Raw genomic sequence first — 26053 nt, 5'->3', positions numbered from 1 at the left:
TTTCCAAGGCATGTGGAAAGAACGTGGACATGTGGGATATGATAAGATGCTCACATAAGTGCATGCAAGCACCCTCACTGATGGGGGAGGTGGGCGGGCAGCAAAGAGGGAAGACAGGATTGGGAAGGGAAGAAGGGTAGGCCAGAGGTGGAGCCTCTCCATGCACCCACCCTTCAGCATGGAGCTCCAAGGAGTCTGAGAATTCTACATTTGAACCCAGGTACACAGAGGTATTTTTGGCAAGAAATATGTTTTATTTGTTATGAATGTGTTAACAGTTTGCTAGTTTGATTTATACTCTTAAATATTTATTATTATAAAGTATGCATGCCTCCATTTGTATTCTTGTCCTGAGCCCCACACCTCTTAGGAACCAGCCTAACATGGATCCAACTCAGGGAAATTCAATACTGTGTATTCAGAGAAGAAAGAAAATAGGCAATAAAATTTTCAAAAGGTTCTGTGGAGCTCCCCTTAACATTCCAATCGATGACAGCAAACTTCAGTGAACACAGGAGACAGGAGATTTATAATCTGCTCAGCTCCCAGGTGTCTCTCAGGATGAACTCCTTACTGCACAGGGTATGATTCTCGTGCTTAAAAATCCAAGTTTTTCATACACCGGGGCCCCTATTATAATCAAGCTCCTTCAACTGGTATGCCAACGAATAAATGGTAATTCTTTCTAATGTAGAGAAAATGCTAGTTATGCTGGATTTACTGAGAGATTATCTGTCTCCAACAAGGCATATTCCTAAGAGTATTCATGGGTAATTTTTATGATTACTGAATGTGATTTTCATCTTATGAGCAAACTTGAGAATCTTAACACCATGTAAGCAGTGTTTCCACTGAACGATAAAACTACTCCTGCAGGTAAGTTATGCCACAAAGCTGACCCTCAGTTATACAATCAAAGTACAAGGGTCAGCATATCTAGCACATCCCATCACAGGAACAGAATAGGATTCAGAGAGAACAATGTAACATGCCAGTGACACTTTTTATCTAACCCAAGCCGTAAGACTGAACTTGAGAAACAAATGTGAATCCTTGGCTTCTGTAGGACAAGAAAAAAAGAACTAAACTGAGCTTGGGAATAGGTCTTAAAAGTTATTGTGACACAACTACCACCTGTGAAGCACATGACTGAGCTTGTATTCTCACTAAACTTGTCATTTAACATCATGAAATATGTTAACCAAATATATATATATATATATGTATTCCATTCCCTCATCAATAAGCTCAAATTTATTCCTAAGCTCTCTTCCACCGTTAAAACATCTATAAATGGGGGCACCTGGGTGGCTCAGTCGGTTGAGCGTCCAAACTCTCGATTCTGGCTCAGGTCATGATCTCATGGTTTGTGGGATTGAGCCCCCCATCAGGCTCCGTGCCGACAGCACAGACCCTGCTTGGGTTTCTCCTCTCTCTCCTGCTGCCCCACTCCCCAGGTCATACTTGCGTGCGCACACACACACACGCTCGCTCGCTCTCTCTCTCTCTCTCTCTCTCTCCCTCTCAAATCTAAATCTAAATCTAAATCTAAAAACAAATCTATAATTCTATGGCTATCTTATTTATGGCAGCCTGGAAAAGTCACGTCAGGAATTTGAGAACGTTGCTCTCCTAGCTTTGCACAATCAAGCCTTATCCAGAGACCTCCTGCTAACTATATGTCAGAGTGAACTTCCCTTAACAGGAGAGAGCCTGTTAAAATGAATCAGGAGGGTATAAAAACCCAATGGTGAAGAGCCTTATACCAAGTCCTATCACCTGCATAGAAGTGAAGTGAGAAACTCTGACCAAAAAGAAAAAAAGCATTACACGTTATTTTTGGACATATTTGCAAATTAGCTCACGCAGTAGATCGAAAGTAGATAGCGTGTTTAGGAAAGATTAACTTAAATCAGCAGAAAAACCCATAAATCCTTTTAAGCTATAAACCAAGGGCATTCCACTGCAAAAACTAGTGGGCGTCTGTGTGGGTTCAGCTGCTCTCTGCAGCCCTAGTAACAAGTACTGTCCCCTTTACTCGCAGTGTGGGTTTAAGACGGGCAGAAGGGGTTGTTAGCCAAAGACAAATTTTGCTTATTTAAATTTGAAACAAATCCTTGCCCATCCTCGATTTTGTTTTACTACTCCGCTTTTTAGTTAGAATATATGATTTCAGTTTCAGAGCACATCTAAAAAATTAACTGTGACATTAAGTTTATTATAAAGTTATTGAACTTACCGGGGAAGGAATGAAGGCTTCATGAAACTTCTTTGGATTAATTCTCAATACACCCTTTAAAATAAAAAATAAAATCTGTGAAAATCTAGTTATACACTTAGAATTTTTCCATATGTATGTTATTCTCCAATAAAACGTTTTTAAATTAATTAAACAGCTCGATCTAGGAAACGACTCAGGCATATGCGAACCACTCGTAAACTGCGTGAAACATGATTTATATCGATGTCTGGAACACAAGGTTCCATCGAAGACTGAAAGCTCACACTGGCACCTTGCTGTGAACGGGCAGAGGTGAGGAGCGGCAGAGCAGCAACTACTGGGATTTTACGTGCCCCCGGACGCCGGTCTTCACATTTAAACCTTTACTTTGAGAACAAGGTTATGTGGGAATTACGCCTCGCTATATAATGGCCTTTTTTATTCACGGAGACCTTGCCATGCTTGCTCATGTCTGTGACAATTTTCAAAGTGATACAGGTTGACTTCCAACCTGGATACTCAACCTTGAGAGACCAGATGCATATTTTTTTACTGTGACACTTCTGCAGAGCCAAATGAGTCAATAATTCAAAATGGTCCAGAACCAGCTCTTAATGTAAATGAGAATCCTGACTCCAACAGCCAGGCCACCCAGTCTGCCTTCAACTTCATGTTATTCCAGCACCAAATCAGGGTCTGCTTCTATTTACGCACAGGGGTGCAGGTGGGGGCCGCCTTCAATAGCAGTTCAGTATTTTAGGCTCTTGCAGGAAGCTGTAACCCTCCCAAGGTTCCAGCTGCATTTGAAGGCCACTGGAACACATGGATAGAGGCGGTTATTTTCCTAAGAGCCAGACTCAAAAGGTGTCTTGAGAAAGTGTTTTAAATAACATTTCCCCCCTAAAATGTTGAAAGACTCGAAGATATGTTAATTAACAAAATAGGTGAGAGCATAAAATAAAGTAGAAAATAGTCCTTCCCTCCACCGGTGCACCATGTTTAAATGTTTAAATTACAAACTCCCATGTCACAGTTTATACTATTGTTGTTAACATCCTAAGTGGACTTAATTCAAGATTTACTGAATACTGGCTACGTTCAAGATCCTGAGACACACATTGTGGAGAGAGAGTGGTGATCAAGCTCAGTCCTTGTTTCTAAAGTAAAATATGAAGAACTCTGTAAGTAGGGACACAGCTTACTCTCGGCTGGGGGCACTAGGAAAGGCTCCAGAGACAGTGTCTGATCCGCTCGTTGACAGAGGAGAAAAATTCACAGATAAATCAGAAGGGAAGTACAGGCAGAGAACGCCACATAAGCAACAGTGCTTAAAAGGGCAACTACTCTTTTTTTTTAATTTTTTTTTTTTAACGTTTCTTTATTTTTGAGACAGAGAGAGACAGAGCATGAACAGGGGAAGGGCAGAGAGAGAGGGAGACACAGAATCTGAAACAGGCTCCAGGCTCTGAGCCGTCAGCACAGAGCCCGACGCGGGGCTCGAACTCACGGACCGTGAGATCGTGACCTGAGCCGAAGTCGGACGCTTAACCGACCAAGCCACCCAGGCGCCCCGAGGGCAACTACTCTTGCCCCACGATGTTGTAACTCTGCTCAGGGTAGGAGGGTGGGGGGGTGGGGTGGGAGACAAGGCCAGCAGAGCTCTCTGAGGCCAGTTCCTTTTCATGAATGTCACTGAAATTTCACTTCTAGAATAGCTGTCTCTTGTTGGAGGAGGGAGATAAAAGGCTTATTACATTTATCCTCAATTTTTATCCACTCCCTCAACACAATTTCCTGAAGACTAGCATGACAGGCACTATGCTAAGTGATGGGGACACGATGGAGAGTAATAAAAGTCTCTGCCTCATAAAGTGTAGTGTCTAGTGAGGGGAAGACACTCCAAATAAAGTCAATTCACTGAAGTTAAAGTTTTTAAAAACTCATTTTCTGATTCCAAGCATTGCTTTCTGATCTAAGGTTTGTTTTGGGTTTTTTTTCCCCCCTCACTTGATGTTCTTCTAGCAAAAGAATACATCTGTCTTTGTCTTATTCATCTGCAAAAGTCTAGGACTTCCATTTCTTAATTTTTTTTCATGTTTATTTATTTTTGACAGAGAGAGACAGAGCACGAGTGGGGGAGGGGCGCAGAGAGAGAGAGAGAGAGAGAGAGAGAGAGAATCCGAAGCAGGCTCCAGGCTCCGAGCTGTTGGCACAGAGCCCGACGTGGGGCTCGAACTCATGGACTGTGAGATCATGACCTGAGCCAAAGTTGGACACTTAATCGACTGAGCCACCCAGGCACCCCTAGAAATTTTTTTTTTAATATTTATTTATTTTTGAGAGAGAGACAGAGCGTGAGTGGGGGAGGGGCAGAGAGAGAGGGAGACACAGAATCCAAAACAGGCTCCAGGCTCTGAGCTGTCAGCACGGAGCCCCACGCAGGGCTCGAACTCACAAACTGCGAGATCATGACCTGAGCCAAAGTTGGACGCTCAACCCACTGAGCCACCCAGGCGCCCCTAGGACTTCCATTTTCATATTTTTATGACCATCACCTGATCTACCCAAACCCTCATCACTCATCTTCCTCCTTAACCCTCTCCCAGGCCTGAACTTGATCAGTGAGGCCCCTACAATGCTCCATCTTTCTCTGAATGCTCCTGTGCTTCCTGACTTAACTGAAACCCAGCTGTCCCTGACAGGATCACTCCCCTTGATGTGCTCTCAAAGGGAGTCTATTTTATCTCTCCTATCCCATGTATCTCAGGGACCAGAAGAAGAATGTTTGCCCCCTGCTTCCCCATTGAGCTCTTAAAATTATTTTTTTCCTCCATTCTTGATCAAAACCAAGATCCTTTGAAGATCATATCATTAGCTCCTGCTATACCTCCTCAGTGCTATCATTTTCAAACCTTCTGATCATATCCCTGATTCCCTAGTGCTCTGACTCGTAGCTCACTGTCTTCCTCTGCACCCCCATCCCTATAAACACTCATGGAACTTCGCATCCATAGGGTTGACCAGACAACCCTAGCCAGTCACTCTAGCCACCTGTTCCTCCACCCACCCTACCCACTCTCCCCTGTGTTCATGGATGTCTCTTGGCATCAGTGCTAATGACACCAACTCTAAACATGAAAACTCAAGTATCATACTTTCTGATCACGATCTTCTATCCTTGCATCTCACTTAAGGTAAATACCCCACTTCAACAATGTCTTGTCTTCACTAAGACTTCCAACCCATGGACTTGACCATATTTTGTCTCCACACTATGTTTAGTCCCTGCCTTGGCCACCTAGTTGCCATGGCCTGTCATTACCTCCTGCCCTGGCAAGCCCTGAGCCCTGGGTCCACTCTCCCTCTTCTATTTGACCGGCAAGTCCTCGCTCTCAGTTCACCCCAATTACCTGCCTTCTCCATGCCTGCACCCAAGGAGCTGAATGTCACTGGAGAAAAATACCACATGACTGGGCTAATTAGCCTAACTTGGCCATCACAAACATGTTTTATTTGGCTCACAGGATGTTTGAGAATACTTAAAGCAAAGGAATTTCACACAGAAATATGTATGTTCACATTTTCTTAAAAAGCCAGCTAACCCTCCGTGGGCAGCAACCCCCTGAGTTGAGTAACAAAGGTTTCTCCTATAGCCATCAAAAAAAATCTCAAATAACACTTACATTAAGTCTACTACATGTTACATACTGTTTTAAGAACTTTGCATCTATCAACTAATTTAACCCTCCAATCAAGTCTGTGAGCTGGGTACTGCTGTCCTCCCTCTTACAAATGAGAACACCAAGGTACTGAGAGGTGCCCACCTGCACACGACATCCAAGCCCAAGCCGTCTGGTTCCAGAGTCCTCGCTTGTAACTGCCTCAGACTGCCTCTCTGTTTGCCACACTCATCACCAGGGCCTCATCCCTCACTTATGCCATCTGCTCCCTTCCCTCCACACTCCAGCACCGCATTCCAACCCCCAGTCTTCCCCACCGCAGTGAACGGCAAAACTGTCCATCTCGTTGCTCAAGTCAAAACTTGGGAATTATGCTTCATTCCTCCTTTTGCTTCAGCTTCGCATTTAAGCCATCGGCATCCTGCCAGGTCCGGCTCCACTCCTCATCATCCTCACGGCCACCACCCACGTTGTTGTACCTGCTTCGCCCTGCTGGCCTTCTACAGGGTCGCCCAGCTCCCACTCGAGACTGTTCACCTCACAACTGCCAGAGAGATGTTTTTAAAGCATAAAGTAAATCATGCCCTCTCCCTACTGAAACCCTTCAGTTTTAATAAAATCCAACTCTCCAACACAGCCTACCTGTGGCAGCTGCCTCTCAGCTTATTCCCATATCGTAATTCCCTTCGCTCACTATGTCCAACAGCTTTCTTCATATTCCTCAAAAACACCGAGGCTCTTCCTGCCTGCCATTTTCCCACTACCTGATCTCTCGGCCTATAATGTTCTGCGCCTAGTTCTCCTGAGAGCTGGCTCGTTGTCACTCTACACATCTCAACTCAGAAATCACCTGCTCAGAGCAGCCTAACCATCCCATAGAAAGTGGCTCCCCCTAATTCTTCTTTCTCATCTTTCTTACTTCCCTAGTAGCACTCAGCACAGGCTGTAATTTCCTCTTTATGTCGTAGCTGTGTTTGCCTGTCTCCCCCAGTGAATGATCTGTCTCACTCACTGGCATATGCCTGGCACTTAGCAGGCAGTCAAGAAACATGAGCTCATTACTGAATGTCTGCAGAGTTGAAGCTCTCCCACCAGCCCTGGAAGTAATGTTATGAAGATCATCTGTGCCTTCTAAATGCTGGTCAGTCCACTGTAATGTCACCTCTATTCTTTTTCATTCATACCCAAACATTCTCCAGCCGATTTCACTCGTAACAAATGACGGTCTTAGAAACCAACCCATCCTGTCCTCTCTTCCTGGACTAGGAATTCTTCCAAGATCCAATAACAACTTTCCACCAATATTCTATTTAAGGGGGAACTCTGACATCATGCCTCAGCCTGCTCTGGGGGATCAACCTGAGCCCACCTTCGGCCAAAGCATCATCTGAGATCAGGAAACCAGCCAGGTCTACCATCCAACCCAGTGTCACTCTGGTCATCACCCCAAACCTAAGTCCCCTCCAGGCCTGTCTATCCCATACTCTCGTTTCTTCCAATATCTCCCATAATAATCCCCCTAGTTCAACACCTATGGAGAGAGAAAGTACATATGTATGATGTGAGAACTTGTTTATAACAACAAATTTTCAAAACTACATGTACATAATCATGTGTTACTGCTGGTCACTTCAAACACAAGGAAGAGATTCCTTTGGTCACCATGGACTCCGCGTCCCCACATAGGGCAAAACACCAATGAACTGTCAAATTATTGTTCAAAGCACTGAAAACAAAATAAAAATATTATCCTACTCCTATTTTAAAATATCTCCTTAATATCGCTCAATAAAAGTTTCTTCTCAGGATAGGGAGAAAAAAGGGATGTCACAATATACTCAAATTTGAACACAAAAGTTAACAAATACTTACAAGTATATCTAATAAGTTTAATTTTCTCCAGCAGCATTCAAATAGCTTTTCTTGTCTAGCTTTTTATCTTACCATCAAGGCCTGTACACATTAACTTCATATCAGAAAGCAGATGGACTCCGTTTCCCTGCCTCTGAAAATCTTATTTACAGTGTTGTATATTTCACACGGTGACCTCATATCTGGAACCCATTCCTCTCCCCATCTGCAGAGAACAACTGTTCTCATCTGTGGAGGGAGGCTCTGGCTGCAGAGTCTCATGATGTCACAAGCCAGGAGGAATCATTTACAAACTCCTGGGAAAGAGAGTTGTTATATTGATCAGCTTTTTGTTTTGTTTTAATATCAGCAAAGAGTTGCTTCAAAAGCAAAAGTTAATAGGAAGGAGCAAAACCTGTATCATCGTAGAATATTTTCTTCACCGTATCTCTAAAAATTCTGTAACCAAAGTTATAAGCAATTTTTCTTCCAAGTTATAACAACTGAGTTTCCCTCACTCTTCTTCAGAAGACAGTACCTTGATCCTTTATTTACTTTATCCTCAGTAAATAAATATTTACTCAATATAAACTTATTATGCATCAATCAAATGCCATGCACCGGGCTAATATATGGGAATGAGAGACAACCCTACCCATAAGGAAATGAATGGTCTATTTGAGGAAACATAAATGCCAAGAAATGACAATAACTTTAGAATAAAGGGTAAACAACGAAGTCAGTTTCAGGAAATAGTCATGGCCAATTCTGCTTGGAGAATTAAAATAAGGTTTCTCAAAGGGGGTAACATTTAGATAGGGACTTAAAGGTCAAGTACAATTACATCAAGATAATGGGAGAAAGCATTCCAAGCACTAGGAACAGTGTGTACCGAGTCACAGAAAAAACAAAGAGCAGAGTTTTTACAGAAAAAGCCTTAAAGAGCAGGGTGAATAGAGCAACATGTACCTGGAGGAGAGTGGCAGGAGATGAAAATGAGAAAGGCACAAAGGGTCTTCGTACATGAAACAAGATGAAGGCCAAGAAACTTTAGATAACACACACTTCGGTATGTGGACTCAATGATAAACAGCAAATGAATGGATTAACGAATGGACAAATGTCCAAACGCAGCTTCAACTCTGAGAGGCCTTGTCAAAGAAATCCAGGGAAAGTTTAAAAAAAAAAAAAAAAAAAAAAGCCAATAGTACTTCTAAAATTGTAGAGATCAATTTGTTTGTTAAAAAGTTTTCCATTCAAGAGTCAACAAAAATACTCAAAAAGATAAGTGCACCCCGTATTCACTACAGCATTATTTATAACAGACAAGCTATGAAAACAACCTAAGTGTCCACGGATGGATGAATGGATAAAGAAATTGTGGTGTATATACATGCACACACATATACAATGAATATTCCTCAGCAATTAAAAAAAAGGATGATATCTTGCCATTTGTGACCACATGAATGGACCTCCAAGCCATTATGCTAAGTGAAACAGGTCAGACAGAGAAAGACAAATACAGTATGGTCTCTGATATGTGGAATCTTTAAAAAAACAAACCAACCAACAAACAAGCAGAAAACAAGCTCAGGGATACAGATTAGTGGTTGCCAGAGGCTGGAGTATAAGGCATGAGCAGGGCGTAGAAACCAGGGGCTGAGGTGGGGGGGTAGATAACAGGGTCAAAGGTTACAATGAAGAAAAAGAGTCTGTATTAATCATATGTGCACTTGAATACAGATAAATACAAAAAGGTGATTAAAAAGGAAAAGAAGATGACAGTGTGTGTTCATTGGCTGGATCTGTAGCCAAAGCCGCAAATATAGAAAGTGGGCTCTCAGGATGAAAGAAAATGGAACACAATCGACATTTTCAAGTGAGCTGGGTCACACACCGCAATACCTCTATACCAATCCAAAATTTATAAAATAGAGTTCATTCAAAGAATATGTGGTCCTGCCTCCCTCTCCACCTCATTACCTATTTCCTGCCTCATATTTCATGCCTGAGAAGACCTAAGCTGCTTTACTCTATACTGTTTCACAAGTTCATGTACCCATTAGTGCCACTGCCTCTCCACACCTTGTTACCGCACACGGATCACTCGTGCAATAGGCCCGAACTAGCCATCCTTCAACATCCATGGAGACGTCACCTCCTACAGTCTTCCAGTTTCCCCCTAACATCCTTCCATACACCTTGGTAACACTTTTATTTGAGGGCTTACCATTTCTCCCCAAATCATCTGTTCACATGACTGCCTGCCCACCCTGGGCCAGGCGCTCAAAGAACAGAAAGACAGTCTCATCTGCCTTCACCTCGAGCGCACCCGGGCGGCACACTCCTAACCATGAACTGTTCCCGGCTCACAATGTGGGCTCAACAAACATTTGCTGAGCCAAACCAATGCATTAGTTTGTAAAAACATTTTGTAAACTATAAAGCACTCAACAAATATTGCCTGCTGCTGTTTACTATATCCTTTTCAACCCTATTCTCCAACATTTAGTATCCACGTGCTCCAGGCAAACTGAACTATCAACGTTTCTTAGAGCCAGACTCTATTTCCCACTTCTGTCTGGGTAGCTTACACTGATCTCTCCGTCTGTAAAGCACTTTCTCTTAGCTTCATTTATTCAAACTGCATCAATTGACGGCCTGGCCCAAATATATCCCTTCCAATAAAACATTCCCAGACAGACCTAAGTGGAAGTAACGGCCCCTTCCTCTCAAATCTCAGAGCACTCTGTCTGTGTGTCTTGTGGAACTTACCACCTCTAACTGCACCATAGGGGTAAGAAGGTGAGTCCTGTGCCCACGAGCTCATCATTTCCGTCACGCACACAATGCAGAATAAACAGTTTAATGAGTAACAGGTTACTTCTGATTCCACATAGTCAAGGAATAGCCATCTAGTATGTTGTAAGCACCTGAATAAGTGTTCCTCTCTTCAAGCCTTCTGAAACATCCTCCTTGGACATGTAGGTTTCAAATATGCTCTTTTTCTTCCCTCGTACGGACTTGCTCTTTGCCTTTTTGTCACCTGGCGAAGCACCAACACCATGTGGGCCAACCACAGAGGACACACCTAGAAACATGAGGCAGCAATCAACTCTTTCCTCAACCAAACATCTCTATTTTTGTAACTGGAGACATTTTACCTTTTTATTTAGAAAGACCAATAAAAGAATGAAATGCTCTGATAATTATTTTAAATAGTAACAAAAAGGAAAGAATGGATTAGGAAACACGAATAAAATGTACACAGCTGAGACTTGAGTTATAAGTCAGCACTACAACATGCACAGAACGTAATCTGAATAATGGGTTCAATATGCTTTCCTGTTTATAGACACAAACTTTTTTTTAAAATAGGAATTACTAAAAGACTGTCACTTTTCTGGAGGAAACTAAACAGCTGTGCTCAATATAACAATAAATTAAGACAACAAGACACCACACTTAATTCGAGAATAAATAACACAGAAGAATATTTAACAAGTCACCAAAAGAATTAGAGCCTCCCTTAGTCCTAAGACCCGCCCCGTAAGACCCGCCCTGCATTCCGTTCCACTTTTATTTTATTTCAGGTCTCCAGTTGCTAGAGTAGACTCCATTTTCCTTTTGCTACCTCTCGGGGTCCCCAGGGGCCGGAGGTTCAGCCTGCAGTCAGGATGGCTCATTACTGGTTCCAAGGTGACCTCTTCTCTCCAGATCCAGAGAGGCCTCCACTGCTCAGCTCAGAGTTCTTCCTGCCTTGAGTGGCTCAGGTGTCACTAGCTGAAACCAAAGAGAGATGGGTGACAGAAGAGCAGTTAACCTGGGGCCTTCTCTGTGCTCTCGGAAATTTAGTATGTGGATGATTAAAAACAATGTGGGGCCCCTCCTGGGTCCAGGTGTCACTTTCTCCTAGGCAGTCAGACGAACACACCATCTGTCCTGAGTCTCTTTTCAAGGTAACTGCTTGTTAGGGCCACTTCAACTGAAAACCTCCACAAACAGTGCAATGAGGCAGAAATTAAAGAGTTCTGCAGTTCCGGGGCGCCTGGGTGGCTCAGTCAGTTAAGTATCCAACTTTGGTTCAGGTCAGATCTCGTGGTCCTTGGGTTCCAGCCCCGCGTCCGGCTCTGTGCTGACAGCTCAGAGCCCAGAGCCTGCTTCATTGGAATTCTGTGTCTTCCTCTCTCTCTCTCTCTCTGCCCCTCCCCAACTTGCATGTGTGAGTGCACTCACTCCCTCTCTCTCTCTCTCAAAAATAAACATTTTAGGGGCGCCTGGGTGGCTCGGTCGGTTAAGCGTCCGACTTCGGCTCAGGTCATGATCTCGCGGTCCGTGAGTTCGAGCCCCGCGTCGGGCTCTGTGCTGACAGCTCAGAGCCTGGAGCCTGTTTCAGATTCTGTGTCTCCCTCTCTCTGACCCTCCCCCATTCATGCTCTGTCTCTCTCTGTCTCAAAAATAAATAAACGTTAAAAAAAAAAATTTTTTTTTAAATAATAATAAAAAAATAAATAAATAAACATTTTAAAAATTAAAAAAAAAAAAAGAGTTCTTTCTGCAGTTCCATTCAGCTTCTGAAATGGACAAGAGCAGGAGGGAATAGAATTTTGAAGAAACAGGTATAAAGATCTAGAGTCTAAAGGCTGTAACGAAATAGGTACTAAACTAGGCTCAAAAGATGCAGCATTTACTAAGCATTAAACATTGGACAAATGATGTTCATCTATGAAACCAAGTAAATATTCCTTGGAAATCATCAGCAAAAAAAAAAAAAACCTAATTCACTACCACAACCGGATATCCAGAACTATGCAAGGAACCCCAGGTGGTTCACTGGCTTTCCAAAAATGGCAATACTGTAGTTAGACATCTATTTCCCTACTCTTACCTGACATCACTTCAAACCAATCATCTGACCAAAAGCTCAGGCAGCTGCTTCTAAGGAATATAAGGCAGCTGCCTGGATCAGTGGACTGGAATCCAGGGCCCTGGAGCTGGCCCCTGGCCTTCCACCTGGATATTGAACACATCATCACAACTTCTACTTTCTACTCTCAGCTGGCCACCAGCCCAGGGATTTAAGCCTATACTTGCAAATTTCCAAAATCCTGGTGGGCAGGCTTCTTTCCCATAAAATGGATCAAGATGTCATTCTCAACACTAGCTTCCATTTCCTGTAAATTTCCCACACACATCCTTCACTGAAATGACATAATTTGTCTTTAAAGTGAAATTAATACTAACTCAGGAAAAGAGAAGCTACAAAGGGTAATAAGCCACTTAGCAATACATGAAGAGATTCAAGGATAAAGTAAAAAAAATTACAAAAGGGAGAGAAGCAGATGGTCTTAGATAAACAACAAGGTAATGGGAAGGACATACAGAGGAGGCCAGACTGTCTGACGGTTTAATTCAGAATGCATTCACCCACTCGTTAATTCAACAAATACTTCTACAATGTACTGCACTAGGCACAACGAAGAATACAAAAGCTAATTAGATTTATAAAAATCATTGTGAAATAACACAAGTTGGGAAGTGATAAGCACTACATTTTTTTAACTATGGGTAAATGTACATATGATGGCCGAAGGAAAGTATCTCCAGGTCAGGAAATCTGAGAGCTTCAGGAAAGATGTTAAGGTCTTAAGAACTGAGAATGTGAGAAAAGCACACTGCTGGCAAAAGGAAGCAAAAATAGAGACACAAACAGGAAAACACACACAGGTTCTTACAACATTAATCCATCTGGGTAGAGTCCAGCCTATATGAAGGGAGGCAGTGGCAAGGAAAGTAAAACAAGTTGGAAGGTTTAGAAAAGCATCCCGTTTTTCAAAGGCAGTAGGGAATTTCTGAAGCATGGATGAGCAGAAGAGAAGAACAACAGATCAGAACTGTGTTTCAGGAAAAATGAACCCAGTACAAGATTCAGAGTCGTCTCGGGCTAAGAAAGAGAGCAGCAGCTACACCTTAGGAAAGAACCAGAGCAGACTCAGAGAAAGGAAGGAAGGCCTGAGCCAGAGTTGAACAAGCACGCACTGAAAAGAAGAAACCCATGACATGGTATTACACAGGACAAATTGGCACCACTTGGCAACCAGGCAGATCTGAAGTCTCAAGAGCACAGAAGTGGTGGCAACTGTTCAAGATTTTAAGCAAGGAGACTGGGAAATCACAATGTCACTGAGTCAGAGAAGATAATGAATTCTACTTAGGGTATTATATATCACTACATGAATACATACCTCCATGTATACCTATATACATGGAAATATGTACCTCTATGTATATACCCCTACCCCAAATACTTGGAAACTAGAGCATAATTTAGACAAATTAGCCAGTCATTTGCATAAAAATGGTAACCCAGAGTTTTCTAGAATGGACAAGATTGCCAAGAAAGGGTAAACTGATACAGAAGGGGCCCAGGACAAAATCTGGGTTAGGGCAACTTTTAGGAAATGCAAAGAATAAGAAGTAGAAAATATAACTAAGACGTAGAAAATATAACCAAAAAGGTAACAAAGATGTAGGAAAAGAACCAACAGAGTCAAATGTTATGAAAACAAGGGGGAAAATAACTTCCAAAGGAGAACAAGTTAATGATCTCGGTTTGCAACCACTACTAAGAATACAATTCATGGCCGCCTTGGGTAAGGTGAAAGGTTGGGGGCAAGCTGCAAACAGGAAAAAGACAATACAAAAACAAAAGCCAGAATTTAAAATGGGGTGCTTTGTATCAAGTCCTGATGCAGGCAAGAGTTCAAAATTAAGGGGACTTACTGCCAGATGAAATAAAGACAGAGATCTCAAACTCAAATGTCCCAAGGTCAGCTACATCTGTAACTTTCCTTCACAGTAAATATCCCAGTTGGTGTGATGTATACCTAACTTGTCTCTCTAGCTCAAAAGGACAAGGAATGTTTGGTTGGGTTCATTGTTATAACCCTAGTGACTCCCATATTACTCGGGACAGAATATGTGCTTATATTCACTCCTTGAATGAGTGGATGAGTTTATTTTCATGAATTAGCAGTGAGAACACCAAACAGAGGAGGGTCACTCAAGGGAAATTACACTAAAAACAAGTCAGCAAAGAATAGGAAAAGATGGGGCCCCTGAGTGGTTCAGTCAATTAAGTGTCTGACTCTTGATCTCAAGTTGGTGAGTTCAAGCCCCATGTTGGGCTCTGCACTGGGCATAAAGCTGACTTTAAAATAATAATAATAATTGCCCATACAGTGCTACCTTATAACATGTTCTGAAATAAAATTCAGTTTGAATAAAACTTAAATGTTGTAAAATGAAACAGAGACAGAAGGAGGGAGGGAGGGAGGGAGGGAGGGAGGGAGAGAGAGAGAGAGAGAGAGAGAGAGAGAGAGAGAGAGAGAAGGCAGGGGAAATGATGCCCAGAAAGGCTGAATAAGGAATGTGACAAATATTACCCCCAGAACAACAACAAAAAAAATAAAACCAGATAAAACTATCAAAACCAACTATTTAAGACCTGGATATTGACCAAAGACATACAAAAAATTGAGAAGTGTTTATTCAAGAAAATCTACTGAATCTCGGTAAGAACAAGAGAAGTGTGTGGTGGTTTAACCTGGAGTTCCCACCATCCCACACCGACTCCCAATCCCTTGGTATGAAGTCCCACCAGGGAGAGCGAGCTGTGGAGACAGGCAGCCGCACTTAGCCAGAGGGAGCTAAACTTCACTGGAGCACAGCAAAAAGAATTCCATGCCCAGGGGCATTTTCAAAAACAATAATGATTCCAGGCACAAAAAAAAATCAGGGAGGCCAATATCACAACTAGCCTGAATTTGCAATACTAGTTAGGGCAAGCAACAGATCAGGAAATCAACCAAAAATTTAACAGTGAGAATTAGAAACGAGACCATCAAAATAGGCCTCGACAAAAAAAAAAAAAAAAAATCTACGTTTTCCTGCTATGTGCACAGGACTTTAACCATGCAGGAAAGAAATTAAAAGGCAACTCATCCCTAGATGAATGTGACCCTTGCAAATGAGGAAAGCAAAAGCCTGGGCTGACTTGTAAACTGCCTGAACTTTGAAAGCATTCCCACAAGCCTCTTGAGAACCACTGACAAAGGATGGGGCCTCATTGTTTCAAAGAATTTAAACACAACCTCTGATCAATCATAGGCTGACCACTAAGATATCCTGACCCAAGGGCAACTACAAGAAAGTTAGACTTAAAAACAAGAAAGTTAGAACCAGCAGAGACATCAGCAGCCACATACTGTGGGAGACACAGACTCCAAAGAATGAGTTCAGGTAAGTCATTAAACAAAGAGAACAAACAGCTCTGGGGGGAAAGGAATCAGAATGCAGACTATATTATCAAAAATGTCCAGGTTTCAACAAAAAATTTTAACAGGCAAAAATGGAAAAGTGTGACCCATACACAGGGACCAGGGGGACAGGCAGTTTGAATAAAATGTCTCCAGAGGAGCCTAGATTTCAGACTTAGGCAACAGAAACCTCAAAGCTTAGATTATAAATATGTTCAAAGAACTAGAAGAAACCACTTATAAATTAAAGTATGAGGACAATAACTCATCAAATAGAAAATATCTATAGACAGAAATTATTTTTTTTAAAAAAAGGAAATTCCAAATTGAAAGAACTAAAATGAAAAATTCACTAGAAGGGTTCAATAGCAGATTTGAGTTGGTATAAAAAGAATCAATAAACCTGAAAATAAAAATGATCAATCAAAATGATCCAATATGAAGAAAGGAAGAAAAGAAATATGAAGTAAAATTATTTTTACAAAAGACTTGTGATAAAGAACCCGGCTCCATTTTTTGATGTTTGACTACTGATTTATTTTAAGTCTTACCTCCCCCTTCCCCTTTGACACATTTGTACAGCTTGATAAGACAGTCCATGTGCCCCCCAAACTTTGACCCCAGGGGGAAATTCGAATTTCACAAATCCCAGTCTACACACAGGAACTTCTCTTTTATAGCCATTATAAAGAACTAACCCACTCCTGCCTCACTCAAACCATGCCAGACATGTCTGTATGCACCCTACTCTGCCTAGGTGAGTAGTAAGTTTTCTCTCAAATTCTCCTGTTATATAAGGTGCAATCAATAAACATCCCACTAATTGGGAAGGGGTCCATTCCACCTCCACAGGTTGACCACAAAACAGGAGTGAAAGAGGGGACCTCTCTACCAATCTTACAGAAAAGGATTATAAGAGAATACGATAAATAAACTTAGGCCCACTAGATAAGTGAGATGAAATGGACAAATTCCTAGAAAGACACAAATTACTAAAGCTGACTTAAGAAAAAACAGAAAACTTAAATAGACATAACAAGAAACTGAATTAGTAATTTTAAATCCTCCAGTAAAAAAACTCAGGCAAATTATACCAAACACTGAAAGTAAAAATAATAGTAATCCTTTATTACAAACTCTTCTAGATAACAGAGAAAATATTTCCCAGCTCATTCTTTGGGGATAGTATTTCCTCTGATACCAAAGGCAGAAAAAGATATCATAAGAAAAAAAAAATACTGTCTTAACATATAAAATAATTTGGATTTTTAAATTTCTTCAATCTTAGTCATTTGCATCTTTCTAGAAATGTATCAGTTTCATCTAAAATTTCCCTTTGTGAGGGGACAGAGTGTTGTTCAAAATATCCCTGTGATTTTCTTAATACAAAAAGCAGGGCTGTCATTTCTGAAATTATGGAAATTTTCAATATCTGTGCTGTCTAGTACAGTGGCCATGAGCCACATGTGTCTTTTTAGCATTAAAAAAAAATTTTTTTTAATGTTTATTCATTTTTGAGAGAGAGAGAGAGAATGAGAATGGCGGGGGTTGGGGGGGGACACAGAGGGAGAGAGGGAGACACAGAATCTGAAGCAGGCTCCAGGCTTTCAGCTGTCAGCACAGAGCCCAATACAGGGCTTGAACCCATGAACCGCAAGATCATGACCTGAGCCAAAGTTGGACGCTTAACCGACTGAGCCACCCAGGGACCCCTTGTGAGCATTTAAAAGAGTACCTGTCAAGTCTGAAACATTTGAATTTTATCTTTATTCTTGTAGGAAATTTTCACAGGTTTTAGAATTCTAGATTGTCAGTTATTCTCTCAGTAATTTGAAGATATCATTCCATCGTCTTCCGGCCTTCAATATTTCTGTTAATAAGTCAGCCATAAGTCTAATTTTTTTATTCTTTGACAGTGTACTATTCCTTATCCCCAGCTACAGCAGTTTTTGGAATTTTTCTCTTCATCTTTGGTTTTCCACCAGTTTATTACAATATACTAAAATACAGATTTTTTTAAAATCCTGCTTGGTTTTTATCAATAATACTATTATTTGATAGCTTTCATCAGTTATGGAAAGTCTTCAGCCAGTCTTATCCCATATCCCTTCTGCCCCATTCTCTCTCAACCCTTTGTGTGAACTCCAATTACACACTTCTGACTTTTCAGTATCTCTAGGTCTCCTTCAATCTCTTCAATAATTCTTCTACTTCACTAATTTTCTATCAGCTCTATCAGACTCTAATCAGACTCTATCAGACTCTAACGAGTCTCTCAAACTCACCCATTAAGTTCTTAATTTCAATTATTATGCTTTCAAGTCTAGATTTTCCTTTTTCTTTCAAAAGTTTCCAGTTCTCTGCTAAAAATGGTAAATCATGTCTTTTCTATGAACAAGGTAAGCGTAACTATATCAAAGTTGCTCCTGAAAACTCCAATAACAGAGGCCCCGATGGATCTAATACTGTCTTCTATTGCTTCTATTTGATTTTGTTCCTTTTGTTTGATCATCTATGCTTCTTATTATGGACTAAACATTATATTTGCAAAATTTCTATTGTGATAATTTGAGGCCTTGCATAATGTTACCATCTTCCAAACGGATTTTCATTTGCTTCTGTGAACCACCTGAGACAAATACAATAAAAAAACCCCGCTCTCAGGGTTTCAATATCTTCAAAGTGGAGATATGGTTTCTGTGAAGGTCTATCTACATCCAGTTCCTTACCTATAGATTGTAGCCCTCCAGGATCCCAATACCAAATAAGAGTGGTTCACCAGGGCCACACACTCCCCACATTAGCAGGGCCCAAATTCCAATCCCTATCCCTCTAGTCCTAAAAGAATATCAAGTGTATTGCTCAGTTTTTCAGCTTCTTAGTCTTTCAGCTGGTCCCCCTAGAAACTAGTAAGCATTCATAAGAGATAACTCCAAATAGTAGCTTTATCTCCCTAAACCTTTTTCTTCTTATTCACTCTTATTTCTTTTTAAAGAATGTCTTTTTTTTATGTTATTTATTTTTGAGAGAGAGAGTGTGTGTGTGAACAGGGAAGGAACAGAGAGAGAGGGAGTCACAGAATCTGAAGCAGGCTCCAGGCTCTGAACTGTTGGCACAGAGCCAACATGGGGCTCAAACTCATGAACCATGAGATCATGACCTGAGCTGAAGTCGGACACTTAACTGACTGAGCCATCCAGGTGCCCCTCACTCTCTTATTACCTCTCAAATACCTTCAACAGATTTTTTTTTTTTTTTTGGTGATGGACATAAGCCAACTTTTCTAACTTTTGTCAGAAGACTGGTTTCCAACTATTTTCTATGCCATAATTGCAAGTGGAAATGTCAACCCACTCTTAACTCTCCCATTTTCAGTCAATGCCTAAAATTCCCAACTCCCTCCTATATGACTCACTCTTCTCTCTGATGAAAATTCTCCTTAATTTCATCTATCCTCTCCTCCTTTCCTGTATGAAAATTAGAAAGGTCCCTACATGTTTACAACCTAATCTCCTCAATTTGTGTTCTTCACCCTTATTTTTATCTACTCAAGAACTTTACCACATGATTATCCTCTCCATAGCTGCCTCCACAACAGCATTGAACCTAGCTAAGGGCCTACTCCTGTTCTCCTCCTATTCAATTCAAGCAACCAGCTACCATTCCATTTCTCTCACTCCCATCTGCCAAAATTTAAAAATGTGGTCTAATCTCATAACTCTATTTCCCCATGACATACTCTTTAAACCTCCTGGGAATATGATTTTGTCCTCATCTCTACAGTGAAATAAGGCTTTCAGTATTCCTTAGAAGGAAAAGCTTCGTTACTAAAACAATAGCATACTCTCAGTTAATTTTTCCTAGCCCCTCTAGAATAGGATGCGACTGACCATGCCCTTGGACTACAAACTCTTCTCCCTTGACCCTTCTGGACACCACAGTCTCCTAGCTCCTTTCTCTCTGCAATTCTCAAATGTTCTTGCTGATTCTTCTTCTTTCACTTACCCCCAAGTTTCTTCCATTTGCAAGATTCTATTCTTAAGCCTCATCTCACTTCTCTGTTAAAGAATTTTAAATCTACATCTCCAACTCTGCTCTCCAAAGCTCTTCAACTTTCCAACTTCCTGCTCATTAATATTGGCAAGCACTTCGAATGCAACATGTTTCTAATTCAAGTTATTATTCTCCTCAAACTAGATTTTCTGCCTGCATACTTACTGCATCCAGATTCATGACATCATCATCATCCTTGGGCAACAAACAGTAGTCATCTAATCTCTTTCACTCCATTACTAATACTCTATTACCAAATTCCATCGCTCCTGCCTTCAAAATGTGTCCTAAATAGATTCTCTCCTTTCCAACTTGATTAGCACTGTCTGAAATCAGATTGTCCCAACAGGGTAGCCCTAAGATCACAACAGTTTCTTAACAGGTCTCTCAACCACTAATTTCTTTTCTTTGATCCGTATTTCACATAGGAGGTATTTTATGAAGTGCTTTTTCAAAACACTTCAGGGTTCCTCACTGCAACTCTGAAATCTAACCTATTGTAATGATTAATTTTATGTGTCAACATGGCTGCATCACAGAGTTTCCAGATATTTGGCTAAACGTTATTTCAGGGTGTGCTGTGGCACCTGGGTGGTCCAGTCAGTTAAGCATCCGACTCTGGCTCAGGTCATGATCTTGCAGTACGTGAGGTCAAGCCCTGCGTCAGGCTGGGTGCTAACAGCTCAGAGCCTGGAGCCTGTTTCAGAGTCTGTGTCCCCGTCTTTCTTTGCCCCTCCCCCAGTCACATTCAGTCTCTTTCTCTCTCAAAAATAAACATTAAATAATAATAATAGACATTATTTCAGGGTGTGTCTGTGAGGGCTTCTGAATGAAATTAGCATTTGAACTGGTAGATTCAGTAAAGCAGTTCACCCTCCCCAATGTGGGTAGGCATCATCCAATCTGTTGAGGGCCTGAAGAGAACAAAAAGGCCAAGGAAAGAAGAATTTGGCCCCTCTAGTCTGATCACTGGAGCTGTGACACTGATCTTTTGTTCTCAGTACTCTCAGTTCTCAGACCTTCAGACTGGACTGAAAGCTACATCTTTAGCTCTCCTGGTTCTTAGACCTTCAGACTTAGACTGAATTACATTACCACCTTTCCAAGGTCTTCAGCTTGCAGACAGCAGACTGTGTGACTTCTCGGCTTCCATGGTTGCATGAGCCAATCCCTATAATAAGTATCTTCCTATATCTATATCGTATTTGTGCTGTTTCTCTAGAGAACTCTGACTAACACACCCATCTTTCAGGTCTCATTTCTTACTAAAGGTTTTTACAATATCATTTTTCTGATGAAAATGGTAAGTTGGGAAAGCCCCAGCTTGGCATCTAAGCCTAAAAAATGACTTAAAAACAAACTGAGTTAACAACTATAAACTCTGGAGAGAAAGGAAGGAAAGGAGGGAGGGAGGAAGGAAGGAAGGAAGGAAGGAAAGAAGGAAAGAAGGAAGGAAGAAGGAAGGAGAAACAAAAAGAAAAGAAAAGAAAAGAAAAGAAAAGAAAAGAAAAGAAAAGAAAAGAAAAGAAAAGAAAAAGGGAAAGAAAAAAAGAAAAAAAGAAAGGGAGAAAGAATGAACAAACAAAAGAACTACTTGAAGATTCTGATTCTGAAGAGTAAACAAAATAAATAGATTATTAGGAGAAACAGAAATCTGGAGACATGATGGACACCAAGGTGAGTTTCATGTGTTTGTTTTTGGTTTTCTGGTTTGGGGTTTTTGGGGGGAATGGAGGGGCCATAGCTTTGCCCTAAGAGCAGGCCATGGACACAGAGAAGTGGGTAATACAGGCAGCTAAAACTTTAAGAGAAATCCTACAGACTGCCTGGCCAGAAGAAAGGGAAAAGAGCCTGAGCAACCACAGCTAGCTGCCAGAGCAATCTAGAATACGAAAGAGCTGAAGAGGGATTCCCCTAATTCTTATAAACATTGTACAAGTCTCAGGTTGACCCCTTAACACTGTAGATGCATAGGACGGACCCAATGCAACATCATAAAGGCTTTAAAAATTAAACTAAAACGTGAACTTACAGGAGACAAGACATATAGTCTGAGCCTAATGGGGTCTGAAGCTAATTGCCAATGAAATTTCTAAAAATCATGAAGGCCTCAGTGGCTCAGTCGATTGAGTGTCCAACTTCAGCTTAGGTCATGATCTCACGGTTGGTGAGTTCAAGCCATACATCAGGCTTGCTGCTGTCAGCACATAGCCTACTTTGGGTCTTCTGTTCCCCCCCCCCCACCTCCCCCGCTCATGCATGTGTTTGCTCGCTCTCTGTCTCAAAAATAAACATTAAAAAAAAAAAAACCACTTGTTGAAAATAAGAAATTTTAAAAAATCAACATTCTTCAGTGGAATTTAACAGAATTCAGAGTCTTCACAAAATACTAGTAACTATATCCAAGGCTCAACCCAAAATTACTTGACATACAAAGGACTCAAAATAATTGACCATTCTAAAGTGAAAGCAATTAACAGATACCACCCTTAAAATGACTCAGAGGTTAAAATGAACAGACAGCAACTTTAAACCAGCTATGATAACTGCTCACTGACAGAAAGAAAAAGACACTAGCATGACTAAAAAGATAGGAAATCACAACAGAGAAATAAAAATTTCCTTTCAAAATGGAAATTTTAGGGGCGCCTGGGTGGCTCAGATGGTTAAGCATCCAACTTCGGCTCAGGTCATGATCTCACAGTTCTTGGGTTCGAGCCCTGCATCGGGCTCTGTGCTGACAGCTCAGAGCCTGGAACCTGCTTCAGATTCTGTGTCTCCCTCTCTCTCTGCCCCTCCCCCACTTGCACTTTGTCTCTCTCTCAAAAATAAACAAACACTAAAAAATAACTTATGAGGGGCACCTGGGTGGCTCAGTCAGTTAAGCGTCTGACTTCAGCTCAGGTCATGATCTCACAGTCAGTGAGTTCAAGTCCCGCATCAGGCTCTGTGCTGACAGCTCAGAGCCTGGGGCCTGCTTCAGATTCTGGGTCTCCCTCTCTCTCTGCTCCTCCCCCACTCACGCTCTGTCTCTCTCTCTCTCAAAGATGAATAAATGTTTAAAAAATTTTAAAAATAATAATAATAATAATTTAAGAAAATGGAAATGTTAAATGGAAAATTATAATATCTGAAATTTAAAAATTCAGTGTATGAGCTTAATAGCAAAATAGAGATATAAGAGTGCAGAGTCAATGGCTCAAACTTTATCAGTACAAGTTATCTAACCTGAAAAAGAAAGAAAAAAAGATTGAACAGAAAGACGAACAGAGACTTATGGACTTAAGGCTTATTTTATCAAAAAAATCAAACATATGCGTAAATGGAATCCCAGAAGATACGAAATGAGTCAAAAAATAAAGTAAAATAAAATAAATATTGACCAAAAACCTCCTAGATTTTATGAAAGACAAATATATAAACTCAAGAAGCTCAATGAACCCCAAAGAGGAAAAATTCAAAGAAAACTAGATCCAGATAATCAACTGCTGAAAACCAAAGATAAAGTCAAAATCTAAAGCAGCCAGAGGAACATGATATACTACATAGAGGGAAACATTTTCAGTGGCACTAGATTTCTTATCATTACCTATTATCTTCTTTCAAGGCATCCAGAGGACAGTGGAACAACATCTTTAAAAGGTTGAAAGGAAAAACGATCAACCCAGAATTCTATATCCAGCACAAATGTCCTTCAGGAATGAAAGCAAGATAAAGACATTTTTCAGATAAAGGAGAACCAAAAAAATCCATTACCAGCAGAACATCACTACAAGTAACACAAAAGGAAGTTCTTCAAGATAAAAGGAAATGACAGCAGAGCAAAAACTGGATCTTCAGGAATGAATGGTAAGCATAAGAAATATTTAAGTAAATTATACCCAATAAAGTAGGAAAAACAATTTAAGAAAATCTGTTTCTAACCTGGAATTCTATATGCAAACTAATAATCAAGTATGGTAGTAAAATAAAGACATTTTCAGAAGTGCAGATCTAAAAAAACTTCACGTGTTCCTTCTTATGAAACTACTAAAATATATGCTTGACCAAAATGACAGAGTAAAACAAGAAAGAGGACACAATGAGAAGGAAACACAGTAAATAAAGTACATGTACATAAGTAATTTCCAAGATGACAGAGAAAGGAGATCCCAGAATGGCAATTGTGCACAGGCACAGAGGACAACCTCTAGACTGGAGGACAACAGTTTACATCAGAGCAGGATCAAAAGACAGACTGGTATCACCAAGATCTCTACTACCAAAGTATTTATTGTCTTTTTAATCCAACACAGATTCCCTGATTGAGCCTGGTTTCTTGTTCTTGGCTCGAGTTCACCATAACCTGATAAAAGTTCCTTCTTTGTGCTCCAGAAACTTGATTCAGCTGAGGCCACTCACTGCACCACACAGAAGTATTCTACTTTGATCAACTCTGGAGCTTGTGAATTAATTATAGGACAGATTATCTGTAGTATGCTTCCTTTTATGTAACAAAGAAAAAAAAAAAGAATTACACACACACCCATATGCTCATCTGTGAGAAGAGGCATACAGAACAGTAACACAGAACTAGTGAGAATGGTTACCTATGGGAGAAGGAGGGCAGGATGAAAAAGGCAGGTGAAAACTGGGAAAAGAACGGGAAGTAACACTTTACAGCATATAGCTTTCTGTATGTTGACTTTTGAAACCACGTTCGTGTTCCACATACTCAAAAAATCAACATAAAATAAGAACAGGAGAAATAGCCCAAAATGCAACGTAAACAAAAACAAATGATCCTAACTATATTTAAAATGAGAAACACAACATACTAAAAGAATGAGAGAAGAACTAACCCAAAGAATTCTTGAGCATAGTATTTAACCCTTAAGTTAAAGACAGATAAGAAGTATAAATAAAAATTAAAGCCTAATTAATAAGTTTTTCACAGTTTTAGGTTGGCAACCCTAAAACTACTTTCTGTATATTCTAGGATTTGTCAAGTAAATGAATATATTGTAATCTAAATATAAGTAAATATATTGTAAATATAAGTAGAAAGGTTAGAATAAACCCTGTGGTATTGAAATGGAATTGGAGGTATCACTATAACCAGTGGTTTATAGTATATAGAGATAAACACAGAAATACATACATACAAATGTATACAAGTATGTACATGTATATATCCTTATGTTATCTAGCTCTGTCCTCTAAAAGGGCCTAAAATCAATAATATCCAGTAGCAATAAGCCCAGATTTCAGTTTCTAAATAACATTCACTGCTAAAAGGAACCAGCCTCCTTAGAAAAATGGCCAATTCTGAGGCTGGAGTGGAGGAGGTACAATAAAAGCCTAGAAGAGGGGTTGGCAAACTACAGCCTAAAGACCAAATTCAGTCAGGCACCTGTCTTTGTAAATAAAGTTTTATTGGAACATAGCCAAACTCATTCATTTACAAATTGTCTATGGTTGGTCTCCTGCTGAGGGTGGAGTTAAGTAGTTACAACAGAGACTATATAGCCCTCAAAGCCAAAAATATTTACTATCTGGCCACTTACAGTAAAACTTCGCCAAGCCCTGGCCTAGATAGAATATCTTCTTGTTCCAGAAAGTAAGAACACACCCAAAAATAATGGGTACATGTCAAAAGTTCATAGAAGCCAGTCGAAAAGCTTCCTACTGACCAAATATATGACAATTTCACTATCAAAAATTTTACATATAATGGCTTACATATAATCCATTAAGTAAAATAAGAATCCATGAGTTCATACTGATAGAAACAAATAAATAAAAGGGAAAGCTTTTTTCCTTACATCAGAATCCTAACATTTTAACAAATGAAAAAAAAAAAAAGATGGAATTAAAAAATTACCATTGGCAATCATCATCACGCTAATTCATTAGATTCATCAATGGATGCTAAAACTAGTAGGTGA

At 40.4% G+C, this 26053-nt stretch overlaps 1 protein-coding gene across 3 annotated transcripts in view; it reads right to left on the bottom strand.

Moving 5' to 3' along the window:
• DIS3L2 (DIS3 like 3'-5' exoribonuclease 2) overlaps positions 1-26053 on the bottom strand; it is a 348656-nt gene that overhangs the window by 281830 nt on the left and 40773 nt on the right. For all 3 annotated transcript variants that reach the window (XM_043578169.1, XM_043578167.1, XM_043578168.1), the window contains exons 2-4: positions 11390-11538; positions 10689-10846; positions 2240-2293 (exon numbers count right to left, since the gene is read on the bottom strand). In XM_043578169.1, coding sequence (XP_043434104.1) covers positions 2240-2293; positions 10689-10846; positions 11390-11441 — 264 coding nt within the window. In that variant the 5' untranslated portion in view covers positions 11442-11538. The remainder of the gene's footprint in view (positions 1-2239; positions 2294-10688; positions 10847-11389; positions 11539-26053) is intronic.

Source organism: Prionailurus bengalensis, chromosome C1 (genome assembly GCF_016509475.1).
Source record: "Prionailurus bengalensis isolate Pbe53 chromosome C1, Fcat_Pben_1.1_paternal_pri, whole genome shotgun sequence".
Lineage (NCBI taxonomy): Eukaryota > Metazoa > Chordata > Mammalia > Carnivora > Felidae > Prionailurus > Prionailurus bengalensis.
The sequence above is the reverse complement of the archived record's forward strand: the minus strand, read 5'-3'. Positions and strand labels throughout refer to the sequence as shown.